General features: G+C 57.3%; 8 protein-coding genes across 8 annotated transcripts; 4 read left to right on the top strand and 4 right to left on the bottom strand.

The window, feature by feature from the left end:
• Positions 1-329: 329 nt before the first annotated feature.
• Positions 330-2,272, top strand: BKCO1_2400034 (c6 finger domain; the record flags this gene model as incomplete). The annotated part of the gene is made up of 2 exons (XM_020273130.1): positions 330-1,055; positions 1,121-2,272. 2 exons carry the CDS (start codon positions 330-332, stop codon positions 2,270-2,272), a joined length of 1,878 nt encoding a protein of 625 aa, XP_020130469.1.
• A 1,647-nt stretch (positions 2,273-3,919) lies between these two features.
• On the top strand, positions 3,920-5,908 carry BKCO1_2400033 (kyphoscoliosis peptidase; the record flags this gene model as incomplete). Its single annotated transcript, XM_020273129.1, has 1 exon — positions 3,920-5,908. The coding sequence occupies one exon, from the start codon at positions 3,920-3,922 to the stop codon at positions 5,906-5,908; it is 1,989 nt and encodes a 662-aa protein (XP_020130476.1).
• Positions 5,909-9,679: 3,771 nt separating this feature from the next.
• On the bottom strand, positions 9,680-10,374 carry BKCO1_2400032 (uncharacterized protein; the record flags this gene model as incomplete). The annotated part of the gene is made up of 2 exons (XM_020273128.1): positions 9,680-10,214; positions 10,370-10,374. The coding sequence occupies 2 exons, from the start codon at positions 10,372-10,374 to the stop codon at positions 9,680-9,682; spliced, it is 540 nt and encodes a 179-aa protein (XP_020130475.1).
• A 567-nt stretch (positions 10,375-10,941) lies between these two features.
• Positions 10,942-11,821, bottom strand: BKCO1_2400031 (thioredoxin-like protein; the record flags this gene model as incomplete). The annotated part of the gene is made up of 4 exons (XM_020273127.1): positions 10,942-11,234; positions 11,315-11,412; positions 11,474-11,716; positions 11,772-11,821. The coding sequence occupies 4 exons, from the start codon at positions 11,819-11,821 to the stop codon at positions 10,942-10,944; spliced, it is 684 nt and encodes a 227-aa protein (XP_020130474.1).
• A 446-nt stretch (positions 11,822-12,267) lies between these two features.
• Positions 12,268-13,801, top strand: BKCO1_2400030 (uncharacterized protein; the record flags this gene model as incomplete). The annotated part of the gene is made up of 2 exons (XM_020273126.1): positions 12,268-12,381; positions 12,443-13,801. 2 exons carry the CDS (start codon positions 12,268-12,270, stop codon positions 13,799-13,801), a joined length of 1,473 nt encoding a protein of 490 aa, XP_020130473.1.
• A 1,345-nt stretch (positions 13,802-15,146) lies between these two features.
• BKCO1_2400029 (uncharacterized protein) lies at positions 15,147-16,271 on the top strand (the record flags this gene model as incomplete). The annotated part of the gene is made up of 2 exons (XM_020273124.1): positions 15,147-15,199; positions 15,257-16,271. 2 exons carry the CDS (start codon positions 15,147-15,149, stop codon positions 16,269-16,271), a joined length of 1,068 nt encoding a protein of 355 aa, XP_020130566.1.
• Positions 16,272-17,785: 1,514 nt separating this feature from the next.
• On the bottom strand, positions 17,786-19,656 carry BKCO1_2400028 (glycerophosphoryl diester phosphodiesterase; the record flags this gene model as incomplete). Its single annotated transcript, XM_020273123.1, has 5 exons — positions 17,786-18,352; positions 18,466-18,590; positions 18,653-18,836; positions 19,014-19,210; positions 19,479-19,656. 5 exons carry the CDS (start codon positions 19,654-19,656, stop codon positions 17,786-17,788), a joined length of 1,251 nt encoding a protein of 416 aa, XP_020130567.1.
• A 1,169-nt stretch (positions 19,657-20,825) lies between these two features.
• BKCO1_2400027 (glycosyl transferase) lies at positions 20,826-22,340 on the bottom strand (the record flags this gene model as incomplete). The annotated part of the gene is made up of 5 exons (XM_020273122.1): positions 20,826-20,924; positions 20,994-21,077; positions 21,139-21,429; positions 21,501-21,895; positions 21,953-22,340. The coding sequence occupies 5 exons, from the start codon at positions 22,338-22,340 to the stop codon at positions 20,826-20,828; spliced, it is 1,257 nt and encodes a 418-aa protein (XP_020130558.1).
• Positions 22,341-22,928: the final 588 nt, after the last annotated feature.

Raw genomic sequence — 22,928 nt, 5'->3', positions numbered from 1 at the left:
GATTGCTAACGAAATCCGTCGCCCAGGCTGCTGCCCTCCTCCTTTGACCGCTTCTCCACCGGACCCCCTCTTCACCTCGCGACACCGGCAGGATCGGTGTCTGCCCGAACAACTTCGGCGGACACGATCTAGACTCGAGTACCGGCAACCTCTACGGACGCCCTCCGTACCTCATATATCGCCCTGATATACTTGGTATGGAAGTATCGAGCTTGCTCACCGACTTCACGCACAACCACCACCGCCAAGCCAGAACAGCCATCGAAATCCGACAGAAAACCCTACAACAACTCGACGAAACGCACTCCGCAATCGCTACAAGAAACACAATGGGCTCAGTTTACCAGACCCATTCTCCCGTCGATGTGCCCATGGGCGTCGGCTCGTGGCCACTGCCGTCACCGGCCATCAATGCGAAGCCGAAGCATGTCAGCTTCGAGCTGCTGCTGGAGACACCACACTCTCGCGCGCGCCTGCCGATGAGGGTGAACATATGGCCGCATGACACCACGGAATCGATCGTTGCGACCGTCAAGAACTTCCACGGCATCTACGACGGTCAGGGTTACGGCGTGAGCTTCGAGGACCGGCACGGCAACACTCTCATCGCGAGGTATGAGAACTTCGAGCATAACATGACCGTCTTCGTGCGCCGCATACCGCAAGACATCGATGACTTCAACCCTACTCCTCGCCAATCCCTCTCCCCTCGCAAGAACCGCCTCGACGAGCCCTTCCAAATGCTCCCTCCGCAACTGAACTCTCGGCCTCCGTCCATATCGGCTAGGAATCGCAGCATGTCGCCTGACAACCACCGCGGTCGTCGTAGTGTGTCCAGGAGCACCAACCGCAAGTCTCGCTCTCGTCCGGGGCTCAAGGTCAGAGCAACAAGTTCGCATGGTAGCCTTGCCGACTTCAATGGCGACTACAGCGATAGCGAGGCAGGCGAGGGATCGGTCACAAGCTCTCGCAGAGACAATGTTGCGAGTGCGGAGATCAGCTTGGATAACATTGTCGAGGGTGGTCGACGAAAGCGTGCGAAGTTCGACAGCTCGGTAAGCCTTCCGACGCGCGATACTTTGCACGTTCTCTATGTTCTAACAAAGAGTGTTTCACTTAGGAATTGCCGCTCTTTGCGCCCCCTCAGGTGCCCATGACTGCGTCAATCTCGTCTATCTCTCCGCAGCGACGCATTAGCAGCAACAATGGCACATCGCCTTATTCGTACCCCAACCAGCAGACGTTTTCCTACACGCACCCACTGCCTTCACCGCAAAGCCATGGGGACGTTTCATACGTGCAGGGGTTCCCAATGGGAACTCCATACGCTACCTCCAGCGGACAGCCGCACGGACACCGCCCACGAACACGTGGCACCGGTCAGAGCATCCCGCGAAACTCCTACGGTGGTGTTCTGCCCACGCCTGACCCTACGATCGGCGGAAGTGTTATCTCTGATGAGGACGTCGCTCTCCAACTCATGCGCCTTGGCGACGCCTCGAACTTCTCGTCTCACGGTCGCCAATCCACCTCGACCATTGACGATGCGCTGAGCGGCAAAGCCGAGCTTGCTTCGTCGGACGAATGCAGTGAGGACGGCAGCGAGGTCGACGAGTTCCCTGCTTACACGGAGTCGCTTGACACTACGGTCCATGTGCACGACCACGACCTGCACCATTACGACAGCGCAGAGGAGAGCGACGAGTACGACGACCGGGAAGACTCGTTCAGGGGGGACAGCGACGAGATTGTCCCTGACGACAATGGCATGGTCATGCCGAAGATGATGAAGAAGCGTGCGGGATCGCTGGTGACCAAGCTGTCCACCAAGATGGTGAAGTCCCGTGTCCACAGCTCCAAGAACAAGGTGAAGACGCCGACAGTAGCAAAGGCTCCTATCTCGCCTACTTCTCTTCCTCCAGCATCGCGCAAGACGTCGAGTGCGTCGCTCTCGATGCCGGCGTTCGCGCCCGATGAGGAAGACTTGTCTACCAAGCCTCGCTGCCAGCGATGCAGGAAGAGCAAGAAGGGGTGCGACCGTCAGCGACCTTGCCAGCGCTGCAAGGATGCCGGCATCGGCCATGACGGCTGCGTCAGCGAGGACGAGGGCAATGGCCGAAAGGGCCGTTATGGTCGCCACATGGGCGTCCCCGTCAAGAAGATGATCCCCGACGCACCTACGTTCCACGAGACGTCGAGCGTTATGGGAGGCATGGGTGGCTACAGCGCCCTCACCGCAGCGGCCGACAAGAACAAGAAGCGCAAGAGATAAAGCCGTAATGGAGCGTTGTATATTTCCTCAGCGACATGTCTACATTGTTCTTGGCACAGGCGTTGGCGGCTAGCGGTTTGATTTTCAGTGCACTTGCTCGTCTGGATGGATACATCAACCTCCCCAAGCTCCTTTCACAGCGACGATCCGATCTCTACCTTTCTTCTATTATGTGATTTATAGCCGTGGGTTACGGTCGTTTGAGCGTGTTTATGGGTTCAGTCGATCGGGACGGTGTTATGAGCGGAGTTTGTTTTTTGACGCATCAACATTCCTTACTTGAGAAAAAAGTTTAATCGGGCTTCGATATTCCAAGAGCCGCGTCGCCGTCGCAAGACGGACGGGGTGGCCTTTTGTGTCTGTACGAGGTTTGGGCAAATTGCACGGCGGGATGGTGAGAGGATTATGGGCAATGGCAATAGTGGGACGGGCTACATATGACGGGTGGCGGATGGCGGTGTCCTTTCCTTTCTTCTCATTTATTTCGTTTCCTGCCGTGTGTTGGTTCGTATCTGGCTATGGGGGTTCTAAGGAGTTGGCAATTGGAGATGAGGAGGTATTTGTTGTAACTCCCATCAGCAAGCAAAATCTGACATGTCCCCAATGCCGCTTTCGATGATGCACCGAGTAAGCAGATTAAGGTCCGGATGCTGTGGCACAACAGCGATGGTTGGCTTGGAGACGATGGGATAGAGGAGTGGCAATCGACGGGGAAACGGAGCCACGATCCAGATAGCTCGCATCTCGCGCTAAGTCGACGTTGGTGACGCTACCAGAAGGCTGCAGAGCCATCAGCAGCCGCCTGGAGCTAAACCACGACGCACTGTGGGACGTTCTGCTCATCATCATCATCAGCCCAGCGCAGCCCAGCGCAGCTCAGCACGTGAATGCCTAATGGCTGGGCAAAGGGCGACGGGAGCTGGCTCCACAAGCCTCCAGCGGCGTTCCATCCGCAACAGGGTAGCAGACGGCCAGGAGCCACGGCCCGTTCCCGAAGGCCTTGGAGATCGCAGTCTAGAATATTGCCCCTCGGACAACGCATTCCTCAGGCCTGCTTCGGTCACGGGGAAGCAGCGGCAAGCGAAGAGTAATGGGGCTGTTTCACGATATGCCGCCCCATCCGATTTTTTTTCTCGACCGGACGCCGCTGCCCACTGGCTGCGCTGTCTTGCCTCGAGCAGCGCTTGGACACGCCCCGGCCGATGACTCGCGCGGCTCGAGCTGCACGTTCCCACGCCCACATCGTCATCGCGGACGGGGAGCGGATGGGCTGCACATGGACGTTGAGCCAGAGGCTGGAGTCTAGTCGAATGCGACACAGCCGCCCAGCACGGCGCCATGCCATTGCCTGGCAGCGCGTCTGGCGCGCAGTGGCACTACGCTTGCGCCTGTGCCGGCGAACCGTGGTCGGCGTCGCGCGCTACCACACGCGCTCGTAATCCTTCGCCCTGGCACTTGCGGCGCAGCCTTGCCGCCTGGAGTCTACGCAGCAGCGAGTCGTACCACTGTGCGTCGCCACCGACCTATAGTACTAGCATCGTCTCTTGCGCCCGCTGTGTTCCTCGTCAGGAGTGCGTCGCTCGTTCATTCGCAACCGCAGTGCTGCAGCGGAAACGGCCCGCGCCTTCGTAGCGCCCCGCCACCACCATGGCCGACGATTCAGCTCCAATGCCCTCGCTCAAAGCCCGCATTGCCGCCCTGAATCTCAACGAGACCGCTGCAAGACCTCCGCCAGTCTACGCCCAGCCCGCGCCCGCGAAGAAGCGCCCCCCGCCCCCGCCGCCAGCAAACCCCCCGCCCCGCCTCTCCGCAGACGATCGCAGCCAGTCCGTGAACCTACCCACCCAGAGCTATGCGCCGACGAATGCGAGGCCCATTGGCAACCTCCCCGCCGAGTCGAACCCCCAGCAGAAGCGCATTCTGCCCGCACCAACCCTAGGACCCGCGACTGAGGCCAGGCCTTCTTTACCACCGCGGCCAACGAGATGCTCGCAGCCCGCGCCTACTCTGCCTCCCCGCCGCCCGTCTGAGCAGAGCGTACGGCGGAAGGAGTCACAAGAGTCCATATCTACCGTCGCCTCATGGCGCTCTGCGGGGTCGGCCCTCTCAGGTCGCACAAGCGTGACGTCGGGCACGCTGTACGGCGACGCTGCAACATCGTCGAGCCGCGTCAAGGCGCCGCCATTCGACCCTTCGAAGCTGCCGCCGCTACCGCCCAAGAAGACGCAGGAAGAAAAGGACGCGGAACTTGCAAGGCATGACCCGGTGCGCGCGAAGTACCTGAACAGGACTTCCAGCTCTCACTCAACTGCTAAGGCGCCCCCGCCTGCGCTCCCGTCCAGGCCAAGTCTTCCACCGCGGCCCACCACAACACAAAATGATGCAGGGTTGGCGCGCAAGCCCAGGCGTTCGGCGCTCGAGTGGGGCCTGAACAAGAGCACGGAAGAGGCGCCGCCATTGCCTACAAGCCGGCCCGGTCAAGAGCCTGCTGGCTCGCCGCCGCCTCCAGTCCCGCTTGGCTCCCGTCCCGACCTGGCCGCTCTCCAGGCCAGCAAGCCGAGATCTGGAGCTACAAACTCTTGCCTCAAATGCCGCGACTTCCGTGCTGTAGACGCGCATGCTGCGCGCTTCCCCCGCGAAGCCATCCCGTCTCACGACCTCTCGTGGCTAGCGCACGAGCTCACCGACCCCTTCCCTTCTCTGACCGACAAAGCCCGCGCTCTATTCACATGGCTTCACCACAACATCGACTACAACGCCGCCGCCTTCTTCGCCCACAACGTCCAGCCCAGCACGCCCGCCTCGACCATCGCCACCGGCCTCGCCGTCTGCGAAGGCTACGCCGGCCTCTTCGCCGCGCTCGCCGCCGCCGTCGGGCTCGAGAGCGTCGTCGTCGGCGGGCACGGCAAGGGCTTCGGCCACTCGCCGCTGGCGCCCGGCGCGCCGCTCCCGCCCTTCTCGTGCGGGCACGCCTGGAACGCGGTGCGCATCGACGGCGCCGAGTGGAAGCTGATCGACTGCTGCTGGGGCGCCGGCCACATCGACGGCCGCACCCAGGCCTACACGCGCAAGTTCTCGCCCGAGTGCTTCGACGCCGACAACGACGAGTTCGGCCTGCGCCACTTCCCCGAGAACCCGGCCTACTTCTTCCGCAACGACGGCAGACCCTCCGTCGCCTGGCACGAATACATCGCCGCCCCGCCCGGCTGCAACGTCTACGGCTTCGCCGTCGCCGCCGGCCTCAGCAAGACGGCCTTCCTGCCCGACGCCCGCCAGATCCGCGTCCGCGACCCCGCGGCCCCGCGCGTCGTGCGCTTCCAGTGGGAGAAGCGCTGCCCGCACTTCGACGGCGAGGCGCTGGGCGAGGGCCGCCCGTACCTTTTTTTCTTGGCGGTCGAGGGCCGGGACGGCCGCAACAAGCAGTTCTTGCCCATGGAGTCGGACGGCCGGTTCTGGTGGCTGGACGTCGAGAGGGTGGAGCTCGGCGCCCCCGGCCAGACCGTCATGGCGTGTGCGGGCGACAAGTGGCACGGTGGGCCCGAGGGGAGCGGGAGGGGCGTGACGAGGGAGGTGTGGGAGGGCGATCGGTATGGGTTTGGGAATTATCAGGGGGTTGCTGTTTGGGATTTGGTATAGGGGGTGGAGAGGAGGAGGGGGGAGGGAGGAGGGCTGTTGATGTCGGGGGAATGGAGCGGGTGATGTATACCCTGGTTGCTCTGATGAGTTCCCTATCACTCGGTGTAGTTCTAGTTCTTAATTGTTTGGATTTGGTATTTGTGCAAATACATTGTTGTTCTTGTCAGGATTGGGGAGTGTCTCAGCTCGTGAGTCGGCGGTGCCCGTGGGCTGCAGGATATGTTGGAACTCGTTGAGGGCCAGAAGCAGGCGAACAAGATGGGACACTTGTTGCTTGGGTTCAGAATGAATCCAGTTCAGTCGATTGGAGTAATGACTTGAAGCAAATTCTTGGATAAGATGCGCAGCGAAAGAGCACGGTGAAACAGAATCCAGCAATGTTGGAACAGAAACCATTGCGGGATATCCCACGCCGTTGCTGCAATTTTGAGGGCAAGGCACTTTAACTTAAAGCATAGGAGGGGGATGCCAAGCGTGTGGATGTGACATAGGCACCTTCGACCTTAGTTTAGGCGGATGTATTAAATACATGATAAGCCAAATTCCGTCTAGCAAAGAGGATATCACAGCAATCAAGCCAGCTTCTGGGTATCGCCAGAGAAGAACTCATTAGAACGGAAGCATGATCCGCTCACCTTTTCAGGTCTGGCGGGGTTGGCCATTCAAGATCACTCGGGAGGACGGCAACCCCGTCATTTTTCACATGAAAGGTCCTCACAGCCCCTTAGCCAAGCATGCTGCACACTCCTGTGTTTCCCGATCAGACAAGATAGAAGGATATGCCTCAGCCGACTATATCCAAAAGGAAAGTCGGTGATGACAGTCCCCGCAGCGTCGTCGTCTACCAGGAGCAAGTGTGTGACAGATACTTCGCAGTGTGACCCAAGCCACGACTACTCCACAGCCAATGAAGGGACGGGAGGGGCTGGGGCCAGCTTTTTAGCGCGTAAGTTGTGCACGCGCGCGGACAGCGGTACGTACCAATCCATTAGGATTCCTTGTCCCGTGTTCGGAAAAGGTCGGGCTCGGCCCAGAGGGATTATTGGGCGGCGGAAGGAACAACATCCCCGATGACTGACCAACAATTCCAGGGTTGTTGCTGTTTCACCAATCTAAGGTCCACCAGCATCTCGCACGAGTGCTCGGGCGGCCTAGGAGATACCGTCTGCCTGCGGGCGCGCCCGCCGTATGTCGGTATGAGGTGCGTAATGACGAGTTCTATGGCACGTGCGGCTTCGGGAGTAACGAGGGCAAGCCTTTTCGGATGGAGGGGTCTAACAACGATGAGGATCTCAGAAAATACTGTCGTGAGTGTTGAGCTTTGCATGGATAAAGCGGATCACTGTTGGCAGTTTGACAAAGTGGATGTATATCTGTATTGTTATCAATGGGAAGTGAGTTTGGCTGGATCTGTCGGGCGTAGGGCGATGGAGACGGCTCTTGTTCGTTCTTAGTATTTTGCCTTTCATTTGGAGTCATACTACTTTTGTAGGTGATGTTTTTCGTGCTTACAGTCCAGTTCCCAAGACGGAGACTACTCAAAAGTGATATCGCAGAAAAGCCGAGGCTTCCAAGTCCGGCTTGTCCCTCTGAGCTGTGTATTTTCGGACACAATAACGACTCTTCATTAGAGAAATGGAGGCCTCTTTAATCTATAGAAGAACACTGAGCTCAAGCTTTGCCACTTACACTTTTTTTTCTCGTTGTCCATTTCTTGATATCGGTTTCGAGATTATGGATCTCGCCGTCAGATAGCATCATCTAAGATACTTGATATGTAATGGTGGTGAATGTACACGCAGTGCCGCCTCGTCTTTTTGTGTTTCCAAAACGGTGATTGCGGATTAAATCATGATGAGGCCCAAGTAGTCGTTCAGTCAATGAACAAGCTGAACCGAAGCGCTTTTACGGCGGAGAAGGTTCTAGTCAGGTCCAGAAAGGTTCCGACCCTTACTAAAGTAAGCCGGTATCAGTTATCTCTGATATTCGGGAGCACAGTGGGTGACGAGAAAGAAAATTGATTCACTTACAGCCATCTCACGTAAGTAGCAGAATTCTATATCTATATGCATTTGTAAAGCTCAACATTCGTATCTATAACCGGAAGTCTGCTTCAATTACTATGGAGCAAGCTGTGTAAGCTTATATCCACGTTGGCACAGGCCAATTGCCTTGGTAGCTCACTGTGGAAGTGATGCACTGTTCACACGATCATGTATCCAAGACCGAAGACAGCAGCGTGAATGATGAATGCTACGCTCCGCATAATGGAAAGCAGGACAGCACATGCAACGCACGACATTTCACTGCTTCAGAAGATCATCACATTGTCCTCAAACATGACCCGTCCTTGCCCACACCAGAATCAGGGCATTCAAACTCCCGTCCACACGTATACCACAAGCCACCTTCCTCAGTCACCTCCAAGCCAACACCGCCTTTTCATCCCACTACCACTCATGTATTCACTCCTCATCCTCAGAATCATCTCCAGCGGCACGCCTGCCATTCCGTATCCGAGTTCCGCTATGCAACGGCCCTCTCACCGCCGACATAACCGCGACCCTATCAAACCTAGTACAACAATAAGCACACACTGTTTCTCAAAAGCCACACTCCCACGGACCGGAGCCCGGGAAGCAGCGTGACAATTTCCAAGAGCGAAGGGCGCGAAAAAAAGAAGAGGAAATCGCAAACTCACCACTCCATGATCTCTTTCTCTCCGGAACGAGCGGTTTCTTCATCGTATAGGCGCTGGAAGTCGAAATCCACACTCTGACGGCTGTCCGTGGAGCATCCTCCGTCGTCGTCGAAGCATGTGGTAGATTCGGTCATGTGGTAGTGGATGGAAGTGCCGCGGCGGCGGCCGGACGTACTGCTGGTGGGGGAGGAAGAAGTGGAAGAAGGGCCAGAGTTGGAGCTGGATGGGTGGGAAATGTTAGTCAGGTGTACTTACTCTATTAAGGGTGAAGGGGCGGCTTTGGGCCAACAACTCATAGGGGTCGTTCAGGGACAGTATGGTCTGGAATGGTTTTCTGAGCCGAGGGAGCGGTCTGGCGAAGGTGTGGGCAATGAAAGCGAGGACAAGGACGTGGAAGTATTGCATGGTTCTGTCCGGAAAATCGTGGGGGATGCGAAGAGTAAGAGGTGAGGAAGTGTCGATGTTCAAATGAACGATGTGAGGAGTTCGCTGGTTCTTGACATATGCTTATAAGTCTTCGGGATTTGCTGTCGTTGCTACTTCTGCATGATACAGGCGCTGTTCTCTTGGCCAAAACAAATGTCTCAACCAAGGGAACACAAAGTCACAGACAGCTCCACTCCCACAAGGCACATCCGTTTTGAATTTGCGTTATTTCTCACATGCACAGTTTTTGAGTGTTTTGCGTTCCGCCACATCTATCAAGCGGTAATTTCGCATGACTACCATACCACAGCGGGTAGAAACATCCGTACCCGGGATGACAACGTTCATTGTTCACCACCAATCCACGTCATGTTCCCCGTATCCGTCCTTCATGGATAGGGCAGACATTTCCGGGGTTCCACATGCACAACGGCGGAAAGCACACGCCTTCAACGGACAAATCCATCGACCAGTAATCACTTCCGAAGCGCCGATATATTTAACAACAACAGCCTGCTTGATCCGACCAACCCGAGCGCCTTGACACACCCGAACAGCCCTCCGCCCTTACAAAAAAAAAAGTCAAAACTTTTATATCCTCTATCATCCCCTCGCACCTGTACAACCACCAGTCCCAGTCCTAGTCACACCTTCCCAATCCTCAATTCCACCACCTCCACCACCCCCTTCTCCACCCACACCCTCTCCACCGCCCCGACCCCCGCGTTGCTCCCCGCCAGCCCCGCGACGACCGCCTGCCTCTCGTCCCTCAACAATCGCCACACCTCGGCGCACCACACGGGAAAATATCCCCAGCTCCACGGGTCGAAAACGTAATCGAGGAGCGGGTCGAGGGTGGTGGTCATGATGGTCGGGATCTCGCGGATGACGAGGGGGAGTAGCAGAAGGGTCAGGAGATTGGTGTTGAGGAGGGAGGAGAGGGAAATCCATTGGTGTTGCCATGATGGCGGCGGGAGGGGTGGTGGTGTTGCTGTTGATTGGGAAAGCGGTGGTAGGGAGGTGCTGCCGTTGTTGGTGGAGGAGAAGTTGAGATAGTTGTCGTTGATGGCGAAGGATATTTGGAAGGTTGAGGGGATGGCTGTCAATGGTGATGTTGTTGCTTCGGAGTAGTGGAGGTATGATGTTGCGCATGATGGCGAGAGGGTTGGTGGTAATGCGCTGGGGTGATTGTTAGCAGGCACGTGATGGTCAGACGGGGATTATGCTTCGGGGAGCCGGGTAAAGAATAGAATGAAGGTAGGACAAAAGGTGAGGAACTTGTGTGTCGCGAGTTTGGTTGGGGAGTGTGGAGCGGGGCAGACGAGAGTACGTACTCCATGGTTGGGGAAACTGGGACAAAACGATTGGTCGGTTGTCGGTCCGGTAAAAGCTTTTCATGTACAAGGTAGACGGAGTGCCAGTGGATGTGTCAATGTTCAGTGATTGCAGTTGGTGGCATTAGATAAATACAACTCCGCCGGACTGTAAAGAGCGGAGGCTGGTGGAGTGGAGAAGCGAAGGAAGAAGTGAAGCTGACGATAGCGATGCGAGCGAGTGGATGATTAATTATGTGCAGGAAAACATTATACCGTGGCTGAAGTTAAATCATCACCGGCGGGAGAGTGCGGATCGGCGTTCTGGATCGAGTAAGATTTTGGCGTGCACTTGACAAATATACCTCTACGGATGGGGCTCGGGATGCGGCGCGGAAGAGACGTTCCTCTTGTCCAGCGAGCATGTGTGGGGAACCGCCTAGCCTCTGCCAATGGTTGAACCAAAATGGCATTCTTTGCTCAACGCGAACACGAATGCGGCGGCCGGTTGCTCCGCCACGGCGTCGGCCGCCTTACCAATTCCGCGCCAAGCTGCGGCTTGCTCCTTCTCTTCAGGTTGATTGATCTGCTTGTCATGCGTTCTCCTTGATAACGCGCTGCAGCGCCTTGACGTATTCGTCGACCTCGCGAGCGCCCTCGAGCGTCACATCGCGCCGGCGCCCGTCGATGACGATGTAGGGAACGACATCGACGCCGTTGCCTGTTTGTTCCTGGATCAGCATCTTGACGTCCATCAGGCCCTCGGATTCGTCGTCGATGACGGGCTTGGCCTCGGATTCGGCAATGCCTGCGTCTGCAGTCGCTTGGAGCAGCGTATTGGCAGCGCTCGGATGCTTCTCGTTTTCGAAGTACTGGCTGTACAGTGCTGGGAATGGGGTCAGCGAAAAGGCCGAATCCACCGCCGGGCAAGGAATGCCGAATCAAGGGCCGACCCGCAATGCTTACATTCCACAATCTTGTCAGCAACTTCTGGGCCGCTCTTTTCCTGGAAGTGTTGAATCACACGATGGGCATCCAGCGTGTTCGCCACCGTGCCGCCGAATCTGGAGAGGTGGTGCTTGGGTCAGGAAGTGCGGGGGCGACGAGGGGAAAGAGGCCACAGACTTGAAGTCGATGCCAGCATCACGGCCATATGCACTCATGATGGTAGTGTACATCCTCATCTTTTCATCGCTGTCCCCGTAGCGCGACTTCTTGTACCACTCGTACTTGCCCTCGCCCTCCTTACTGGCTTCGGGATACAGCTGATAGGGCAGATACTTGAGGGTGAAGGTGGTGCCGCTGTCGGGTTGCTCAGTCCGCACCCGCTCGAGCGCGCGCTGCAGCCTGCGGCGCGCAAGATAGGTCCTGATGGCGGGTCAGGCGGTGCTCACAGCATGGTCGAGCACCAAGAAGGGCTTACCATGGGCATATCGTGTCGAGCGTGAAGCTAATTGTCGAGTCGTACACCATGACGATCGGATGCGGATTGAATATAAGGGCTGCAAGCGGAGATGATATGTGTGCCTGGCTGATGCAACGCTCCGAGTGTTGCCTTCGTCCCTACGTCATGCGGGGAAGTGGCAGACCAAGCTTATCCTATCTAGCCCATCGGCCAGGCAATCCGGTGCTGGTGCTGGTGCCGAGCGAACCGACTGGGGGAGCCGACATGGAGGGCGAACGTAGAGGATTTCCTCACACATGTAATAATGGAGCTGTCACGGTGTAGCAGCGAGGCAGAACGGGCGCGGCGTCTCCCCGTGTCCCCGACGCTCGCATCTTATCTACGATTATCTTAGCGCGGTTTGTCCGAGACCGGTCTCGCAGCCACCACGCTCGGCCTGCTCCAAGACCACCCACCATCGACCCTACTCCCGCCGACGTGCGCAACCCGTCCCAATGATCCTTCTACACCCGTCATGGGAGCTCTCATGCAGCTCCCCGATGAGGTCTTGCGCCTCATCGTCCAGAATTGCGACCAGCATTCGCGTACCGTCCTGAGCGCAGCAACACACCGGCTCCATCGTGTCTGCGTGAGCCCGACTCTTTTCCCGCCGCTTTTTCCCATCACGCACTCACCGTTAGAGCCTGCAGATTGAGGAAATATACCATACAGTTGACCTGAGCGTCCACAACTCCACCGATCTCCCCCATGTCGGCCCCGTCCACACCATCGCCTGGCTGGATTCGCGCCTCGAACTTCCGCTCGACTTCTCCGATCGTCCAAGGGTCCCGCTCGACGATGAGATATGGACTCGTCAGAAACTGTTGATTCGCACAATAAAAGCCCATCCTGAATATGGCCAACACGTCCGTCAGCTGAATTGGTCCGTACTCGATCCTCCGCACGGCAGACGTACCAACAATACAAGCTCCGAGGACGATGAGCCGGACCAACCCACTTCATCCGAGAGCTTCCCGGAGTCAGGAGCTGGCGAGAGCCTGCGGCTGTTGTTCGACAACATTGGCGACGATGGTATTCTCTGGGACACGTTTCTGGCCTTCAAAAAAGTCACCTCGATCGACATTGCATGGCTGAGGGACTTGCGTGAGACTTGTCCTCCGCCACCCCTGTTCACCACTGCCACTTGTGTCCGCCTCGTCGGACAGGCATCCAGACTATTCGTCTCCGCCATCCTAGACCACATTAATCCGGAAAACCTAGTCTCCCTCTCCACCATCAACCTCCAACAATTCGCCGACCCCATCCCTTTGACCCCATCCCACATGACCCTACGCGAAATAACCTCGCACGTCCACCGCCACATGACCGGCGTCGACGGCGCCACCTCCGCCTCCCTCGACAGCACCTACCCAGGCCCCATGCAAAACCACCTCGTCACGCTCACCGGCCGCTGCCCACGCCTCGCCCACCTCGAGATCCGCACGTACGCGCCATGGGAGCGCCAGGAGCTCCTCTCCCCCGACGACGACCGGCGCTACGCCGAATGGGCCGCCTTCCTCCGCTCGGTACGACCTTCACTCCGCACCTTCGTCTTCGAACAGCACCGCGCCGAGTCGTTGCGCTTCCGCCGCGCCAACCGCCCGCACCCGTTCGGCGCGCGGGGTCGCCCCGTTCTGTGGTCGCTGTTCGGCGCGCACATCTTGCCGGTGCTGCTGGAGGACAAGGCGTGGCCGCGCCTCGAAAGGGTCGAGCTGGCGGGGTTTCATGAGGTCACGCGGTGCTTTGCGTGTGTGAATCCGCCGGATTTCACGCAGTGGGAGGGCCCGCATTTGTCGTATGAGGTGCTGGATGCGGGGAGCGGCGGCACGAACGATATGTGGGCGGTGAGGGAGACGCATGTGGCGCTGAATGAGGAGGAGAGGAGGGGGCTGAAGGAGAGGTTGGGTGAGGGTGTCGAGTTGACGATAAGAGGCGCGTCGCGCAGGTTTGAGAATTCGTGTAAGGGGGGCATTCCGGGGTTTTTGGCGAGGATGCGGAGGGGGGGCTGATGGAGTATACCGTCCAGAACTGGCTCGTCCCAGTTGTAGCATAGAGGACGAATCACGTGGCGATACATTCAGGATGCGAAGTCCTGTGAAAGGGGAGACACGACCTTACTGCGTTAACGGCGCCAGATGCTGCCGAAAGCAATGGGATACCTACTGGCTGGACAAAGGTTAGTAAGCCGCTGATGCGACGGCGCTTGGTTTCTTCTTCTTTCCTTTGCTTGGCTCTTTCAGGAAGAGATTCAGAAACATGATCTGAAATGTGACTAGTCAAGCGGAAATAACACTACACCACGTAGCATGAACCTGTAATATTTGGTCTTATGGTCTTCATCATTCATCAGTCCCCACACCCAGAACGACGCCGAGACGGGTGTACATGCATGCGAGGTCGCCTTGACAACATTTGATGGCAGGAGCCGAGATCAAGGCAGCAATGCACCAGTCACGACTCCAGGACATCATCTAGGTGTCTTGCTGCAACAGATAGACAGGCTTTCAGGCTCCGGGTTTAACGCATGAGGATGGCTAGACAAAGAGGCTTGACGATCACACTCACGGCAAGCTACGCAGCCTGAAGGCAGCATTGTTGGAAGGCTTCATTTACCTATGGCGCGTGAGAGGATTTGAACAGTGGCGGCATGTCGGCATTGCGATGAGGATCGGGACTAGCGTGGGACATGCAATTGCCTATTTGGGAGTGAAGATGGGCGGATCGGCAACGACTCCAGCCACCACCGCCGCCCTTTTCCATCAATCATGGCGCTCCATGGCCGGTTCTGCACAGCTGGGTCGCAAATGGGTTTCTGCTTGGCATCTTGCCATGTCTCTGCGCCTCAGCAGGCGCTCGGCTGCGGTCGCGAAACTGCCCTTTCCGGAAGTGGTGAAGGCGCTGAAACCCGAATCAGACAGCCCGGGTTCCAAGCACTTCTCTTCAAAACCCGATCCCTACCACCAGAACCGACCCTTCTCCGTTTTGAAGCGTCCATGCCGACGCGCGCTCCACCTATGGGCAATGGACATGGCGAGGAATTCACTTGAGACCATTATGCCGCCGAATCTGGACAGTGTCCTGACGGGCTTCACGGCCGTTTCTTGTGGTGAATATGCGACATCTCGGGACTAAGGCACTGGAATTGCAGACTCCTGGCCCACGGCTGTACTATATATCACGGCTGCATCACCCGAAATCCATCACCATCATCAACAGCCTCCGCCGTCCCAAACACTCTTTAGTCCGTCTTTCATTCTCCAATATCGAATCCGCCGGCCGGTCATTACTTGTACAAGATACCCTTGACTTTGTAATTCACCTATTCAACCACTGTTTATTCCACGGCATCCAATCATGTTTTCCAAAACACTGCTTACTGTTTGCCTTGCCGTCCTGGCCGAAGCTCGGTTCGTCCCATCAACCCTCAGTCCACCTCACCACCAACTAACATACCCACCTCCCAGCTTCGGCCAAGAGCAAGTCCCCATACAAGCCATCTCGGACGTCCAAGGCGGCGCCGCCGGCGAAGCCGCCACCATCGCCGGCGCCGCCGTCAGCGACCTCCTCGGCGGCGCCAACGCGTGCGACAAGCTCCAGCGCGCCGACGAGATCGTGGCCAAGCTCGGCACGGGCGCCGATGCCATGCAAGCCGCCATCGGCATGGTCGCCGCCGAGAAGAACTTCAACAACTTCGTCGCCGACAAGCCGACCGTCTGCTCCGACCCGACGCTGCCCACCACCCAGGCCCTGCGCGGCATCACGCCGCTCATCGACCCGGGCGTCGGCGGCGCCGACGTCGCCAACGCCCTGTCCGAGAAGACCAAGGCGAATCCGTTGGACGCGGGCGGGCTGAGCGTGGCCGACCTGCTGCAGCAGAACGGCTTCAGCAACTTCACGGCCGAGGACGCGAGCGGCGCTGCTGCTGCTGCTGGCTCCGCCTCGTCCTCCAGTACTTCCTCTTCATCCGCCGCCGCCAGCTCCGACGCCGCCGTCGCCGCAGCAGCCAACACATCCTCCTCCTCCTCCTCCTCCTCCTCCTCCACATCCAACACCACCACCACCTCATCCACCACCACCAACAACAACAACAACCAAAACCTCGACTTCGGCGCCTGCACCCCGACCATGAAATTCGCCGGCGGCCTCAACGGCCGCCCCGCCGACGAATTCACGTTCCAGGCCACGGACCCGCTCGTCGCAAAGGGCCAGCAGGAGGCCCTCAACCCCAACATCATCACCAACCGCATCTGCGACCAGCTCACCAACGTGTGCGACGCCGCCGACGACGCCAAGGCCGCGTGCGAGGACGCGAAAGCGCAGATCGAGGCGCTGGGGACGAGGGATCAGAGCACGGCGGATGCGTGGAATGAGGCGCTGGGGTTTGGTGGTGCGGCGGGGGCGGCGAGGAAGATGGTGGTGAGGGCGAGGGGGGTGAGGAGGGCTGGGAGGGCTGGGAGGAGGGGTGGCGTGCGCGCGTGAGTGAGTGGGTTGATGTGGAGTGGAAGGAGGTGAGGGCGTGAGCTAGGTGGAGAGGCTGAAGTGGTGGGGTTGTTGTTGTTGATGCGTTTTTGGGGTTGGAGAGCAATATGGTTCGAGTGAGCTTTGTTGCTTGCCCGCTTCTCCTTACGGGGCCTATGGGTCGCCGGGTTGGTTGATGATGGGAACTGTCTTCTTTCTTCAGTGTCCGTCTCTTCTCATTTCTCTTCTCTCTTTTCTGAAACGGCTTTTGGTGTTGTTTGGTTACCCCAATGACGATTATCATGAGCTTGAACAGAAAAGAAAAATTTGACAGACATTCAAGGTCCATATTTGAGCTTCGGCCATGCAAGATGGAAGGATTGTAGCCACCCGCGTCGTGTCGCCCACCGAAACCGCCGCGGCGTCCCCAGCCCGTCACCACGGACCCCCCCAGCTTCCGACAAGCTAACATTGGAGGAGCCTCTCTAATATATATTGCAAAATGAAACCCCCTTACATCAAATCGAGCGGTTAGTGGGATGGACATGTTACGGAATTACACGAGGACATTTAAGTGTATAGACCCCCAGGTCTGTGATTCGTTGGACGTCCCTCATTAGGAAGGTGATTACTTGGCGACAATTCGCATGTTTGATCCTGGCTTAGTGTCTTACCATGGTTTCTGCAGCCGATTTTGGGGCTGAGCTCGCAAAAAAGGGCTACTGCTGAGTAGGAACCGAGCTGGTTGCTCTTTTGCCTTTTGCCCTTTTTCTTTTTTGCCGGGGGGAAGGGCGGCAGCGCACCATTTCAACACTTGGGCAGACTAGCTGAACTATGCATCGCACACTGAATGAGGCGTGGGTTTCAGGATATGGAGCAGTTCGTCGATATGAAGTTCGTTTGAAGCTTTCTTATCTTTCGTTTGTATCTACGCCACCGTGGTGCCCTTCGGCAGGCACAAACGATAGCACATCATATTGTTGACTGATCTCTCGCCGAGCGCCGGCGCAGGAATACAAGGTGAAGGCGTTGGCGAGGGCGGCGCTGCTACCACTGGAGTGGTCTGGCTAAGTTCCGCCGAGTGTCGGCTTGACCACCTGGTCGGGATGAGTAAGTGATGTTGGTGCCGGTGAGGTCGGCGTTGAGCAAGCATGTGCGAGTCTGGCGCTCCTATATGGATTTCTCTGCATCTACAGCCTTTTGCTTTCCTGTCTCTGCGAGGTTTGCCAGAGTGTGTGATCTCGTCGAATTGTAGAACTTCATCTCATGGGGACAATTGCTGCAGCGAGCCAGGCGGCCGGAATCGCTTTGAAATGAACGATTGGGCACACCTGATACCTGGTCCAGTCAGCGTCTCTGCTTGTCCCTCAGATTTGCTTCCTCTTTCCCCCGACAACTCTCACCAAAGTTCAAAGCACGAAATCCAAACGCCACTTTCTTTGCCTCTACAGCGTCTGAACAACACAAAAAAAGAAAATACGCTCACCCCACCCCACCATCCATCCACCCGTCCATCTCCACCCCCACCTCCACCCCTACACACCCCTCTGCATCTTCCCCACCTCCCTCACCGCGCCCCACGGCCTCAACCACCACAGCAAAATCGGCGTCAACACCAAAATAAACAGCTGCACCCTCAACAGATCCAACACCTCGCCAACGCCCCACCCGCGCCACACCCACCCCTCGACCTCATCCAACCTCTTCCTTCCACGCGGCGGCGCCGCCGTCACGGCCGACCCGTTCCCATCCCCATCCTTCTTCCCCTTCCACCTCTCGCACTCGTCCAAGAACCTCTTCGGGTCGTCCGTCACCACGCCGTCCAGCCCCTTCTGGATGCTCCACCGCATCATGCGCTCCTTGTTCACCGTCCACGCGAAGACGGGCCGCGGGTCGTCGCTGCCGTCGCCGCCTTTGCCGCGCCTCCCCTGGGCCCTGCGGCGGAAGGCGGCGCCGAGGGGGCCGGCGAGGATGGGGGCGTAGAGGTTGAAGGAGATGCGCGGGACGTGGGTGAGGAAGTACCAGGCGCAGGGGAGGGAGAAGGAGATGTAGGTGAGGGGGAAGTCGGGGAGGTATGTGGAGATGAAGGGGAGGTATTTGGCCTTTTTGTGCGTACGTGCGTACGTGCGTTTTGCGTCAGCTTTTTGTCGGTGGTATCTACCAGAAGGAAAGGGAGGGAGGGGAGGGGAGGGGAGGGGAGGGAGGGGGAACATACCGCCCAGATACCCAAAACTATACGCTGGTTCCATGGCCGCGAGGGCGCGGGCGGGACCGAGGCGATGGTCTCGGAGATGAGACGCATGACGTCGTCCAAGTCGTTGTCTCTCTGTGGTGGTGGATCTCAGTTGTCAGTCGATGTTTCGTCTTTGACCCAGCCTCGACCGGGATGAAAGAACGATTACGTGCCTTGATGTCCAACAACACCCACACGTGCTCGTTGCCCGGTTTGGCGATGTACTCGAGCAAGTCGCTGAGCCGGGGCAGGCGCTCGTGCGGTTCGGCCAGCGTCCGCAGTGTCGAGAGGTATTCCCAGTCGCAGTCGATGACTTTCTCCTTGACACCGAAGCAGCGTTCTAATGACGGGTCCTGTCATGCCGCGCGAGAAGAACAGCACTGTCAGCGTTTCGTCCAGACCTCATCCTCGAGCTCAAGGAAGGGAGATGGGCCAAACGCGGGTTGGCGATATGGCGCTACAAGTGCCCCCAGGAAAGGATGAAAGAGCAAAGTGAAAAGGCACAGATGGTTCTTCCATTGGAAACTCACATGGTTCAAGACGACGACGCCATCCTTCGTCAGGTGCACATCCGTCTCGATGGCGTGTGCCCCAACCTCGACCGCGCCCACGAATGCACCCATGGTGTTTTCGGGGAACTTGGCCTTGTAGCCACGGTGGGCGATGGTCTGGGGGAGCTGCTGGCCGGCATCGTTCTCCTTGCGAAGAGCGTGTGCGAAATCGGCGGCTAAATTTGCACGAGAGCAAGAGAGAAGGCGCGAGAATCAGCGGCGCGAACCCGTCGACATGGTGCAAGAAGACGAATCATTTTCTCCTGTTCTCTCGGAAAACAAAGATGCGAAGGCGGATGGGATTCTGATGTGGTGGGGAAAGGTGGATTGCGGGGTGGAGACTGATATTTGCGGAGATATTGATATGTTCTCGGACGCTTTTGAGGGGAGAGAAGAGGAAGGAGGGACGTGTCCAGGTGACAGGGCGGAGGGGCAGTAGCATACAGCCAGGAAAGTCGCCGTGCGGCTGGACAGGCGGGTGCAGCAGCGGGCGCTGTTCCTCCATGAGCATTCGGTCCCAGCCGGGCAGGGTCAGGTTCTCGCAGAGCTTGGTGCGCACGCGCAAGAAAGAAGCTGGGGGCTCGGCGGTGGGAGGAGGCTCGTCGTCTCGTCTGGTCGCCATGGCTTTTCGCAGCGAATTCCCTTTGGCTTTGCTCGGCCGTACCTTCTGGCCTAGCCTGCGGCGATCAGCGGGTTCTAGGCGGCAGGGCTAGGCGTAAACAGTGCAAGACGGGCGCTGATGGTCCGCTCTCTTGTCTCGAGCCCCACGAGACAGATTGGCGCAGGGCCGAGCGTTGGGGCTATCGATATACGAGCGGTGGGTTGCAATGCGCGTGGGCGGCGGCGGGATTCTGAGGCGCGAGCAGTCGCAGCCTTGCCTCTTGCTTCGGAAGGAGACGATCTCGAGCCGATGGTTCACGGCAACCCACGACCAGAGGGGGCCGGCTGCGTAAATATGCGCGGTGGCTCATGCGGTGAAGGAAGGATCCAGCCACGACTCCCCGCATGCCGCACGCCATGCCCATTTGATCCGGTTCCGGTGCTGCTGTCGAGACCGGGTTCGGCCTAGCCACCGTCGCAGCGACTCAGCTGACGGCACGCAAGCCTTGGTGGCGCCCTACCTTCTTGTTAAGCTTATTAATAAATGCCTCTTCCGGCTGTGTCCGCCCTGCTGCACCGCGCGTGTCAACACACTTCGCGTGCTGGAGTGTCGCGTGTCCGTTGCTGTTGCCGCCGTCGCCCGCCGTCGCCCGCCGTCGTCATGCTTCTCCACACCTCGGCACGCCCTTCAGCCCTGCTGCCCCTGGCCTTGGCCCGAGACTGGGAGATCTGAACATCCCCATCCCGTTAACTCCGCCTTTCGATACCCGTCACTCTCCGAACGCCACTTAGCCCACCCGCAGTCAGACGCATCCTTGCGCCTATCACGCAATTGTGTTGCGTGTCCATGCAAGCCAACTTTCAGAAGTCGCGCCGCCACTCCTTGAATGCCGCACCCGCCCTTGGTGAATGCCGGCTGTTCCACATTGACGCATCCAGACTCGTGCATTGGACTACTTATCCGCCGTTATTCCTTGCTCCCTTCCAGCTTCCCAGAAAGTGCCCGAAAATGTTGTACCATGACGGAGCCTACATATAGTACGTCAACCCAAGCTTAATTTCCATGCCTTGCATGCCGAAATGAGCATTCAAACGGCCCGCTGACGATCGCTTTGAGCTTCATCCAATCCATCACGGACCATCACTTTCCAAGCCGATGATCTCAACTAAGTGCTCTCCCACAGAACACCGTCACTTGTCCTTGATTTCGGGGCAAATACCCTTCTGCGCACAGAGACGCCTCAGCTCAGCCAGCTCACTGAGAGCTCGGAGCTCGCGCTTGCATGCCTCCTGTGGCGAGAACAAGGTAAGCGGGGAAAAGACCAGAAAAAAATGGCAGTGAACGTTGCGGTATCTCACCTTGGCCTGGAGAGCGAAGTATTCCGAACAGTCCTTGGTTTCGCTGAGCTCGAATTGAAGCTCATTGTTCGCCTTCTTTTGATCCTGTTCCATGTAGCAAATGTATCAGCAGGAAGTGTTTTTCGATGGATGAAGAGAGCCATACCGCTAGCTGCTCGTAGAGCTGGTCAAGCTTGACCATGGTATCCTTAGGCTTACCGGAGCTATCGTCACGCTTAGCAATTGCCGCCATCTCCCGCTCATCTGGCTTATCATACTTAGCCTGCAGTGTCTTCCTGAGCTCTTGGTTGCTCTTCTCTGCTACGTTCAACTTCCTCACGGCTTGCATCTCCCGAAGCTTTGACTCCACAAGCTTCGTACCATCCTCCTCGATGGCCTTCATCTTGTCCTTGAGAGTCTTGATCTCGATGCGGAGTTTCTTTGCCTCCTCATACTCCTACACATAATCAGTAATCCTACGATGAACGTGCATGCGGGCATAGCTTAGAACCACCGGCGATGACTTACCTGGCATCTCTTCTCAAGGTTCATCATGGCAGCATCCACCGCTTTCTCTGCGTCCTCCTTGAGGCTTTCGTTACACTTCTTGATCTCACTGATCGTCCTGAACGCCTTGAAAAGACGCTCGTCGCAGCACTCCTTCTCTTCCTTGTGCTTCTGGACAAGCTCGTCAAGCTTGCGCTTGTGTTGCTCTTGCAGGATCCACATCTGGTTCTGCAAGTTCGCGTTGAAGCCCTCGATCAGTGCCTGTCTCTCACGAAGCGCATAGTTCTCATTGGTCAGGCTGCGGTTCTCTCCGCGCATGCAACCGTTGTGGAGAGTGAGGCGAGAGAAGTTCTGCTGGAGGGTCAGGATTGACTGGTGTTGGACAGCAATCGTGTTATTGGTGTGCTGTTCATGTCCTGTGCAGGATTAAAACGTTAGCTACCCATGTCTACGTAGCTGCAATATTGACGGACCTTGGATGATTTCAGCTTGCTTCTTCACGTAGTGACCAGCGCGCTCCTTCATATCCTGAAGGGATTTGTCGTACTGCGCTTTGGCAGCCAACGCTAGGCTGCAGAGGCCAGAGGACTGCTCACGAAGGAGCTCAAACATCTCTTCCACTTCATCGGCAGTGTACAGTTTGGCATGGTGAAAGGCTTCCTCGACCATTTCGATCGTCCTGGCAACGTTTCCGTCAATCGACGTGTAGGCCACTGCGACATCGGTATTCGGGTCAGGCACTGTGAGCTGAAGCTCCAAGGCGGGTTGATCGTAGACAACAAGAGCGTTGCTGGACGCCTCACCAGCGATCTCAGACGGGCGTTCTGCCACCAAGGCGCGACGGGCGTTTCGGTTCGACATGACGCTACCTTGATACGGGAAGTATCCGGAGAAATAGAAGAGCAAAGAAACGTTGATGTCAAGGGAAAGGAGTAGCTGCGCGCGCGCTGCGAGATTGAGGTTGATTTGGGAGCGCAAAGTTGGGTTGTGAGGATGCGAGCTGGGTGTTGTCGAAAGCAGCAGGCACCCATCGCTTCAGGATCTTTCCGTCTTTGGCAGCCGCACCACACACAGTCGTAATTTGTTCGATATCACTCCCTCCGCCTCACCCAAGGACCAAGTAAAATGACGACCACCCAATATACTTCTTGTTCCATTCATGCAGGTGACTCGGACATATGTCCGTCACCATTCGCCTTTTCTGCGAACACCAAGACACTTCAATGGTTGATATAGATATGTGCTACATCAAGTTCCATGTCGCACTCTCCGCTCTTGACTTCTGATGAAGTGATGCGAAAGGATGCTTACTGGTAGTATATGTCAACTGACTCTGCCGACATTAGGGTGAAAGTCCCGGTTGCGTGTTTCTTAGGATATTTCGAGCTCTATGAACAGCTACGCGGTACTTTTACCAGCACAACCATCTTGATAAACAAATATGAAAAA

Source organism: Diplodia corticola (assembly GCF_001883845.1).
Source record: "Diplodia corticola strain CBS 112549 chromosome Unknown scaffold24, whole genome shotgun sequence".
In the NCBI taxonomy this organism is placed as follows: Eukaryota; Fungi; Ascomycota; class Dothideomycetes; order Botryosphaeriales; family Botryosphaeriaceae; genus Diplodia; species Diplodia corticola.
Note: the sequence above shows the minus strand (reverse complement) of the source record. Positions and strands in the feature narration are given on the sequence as shown.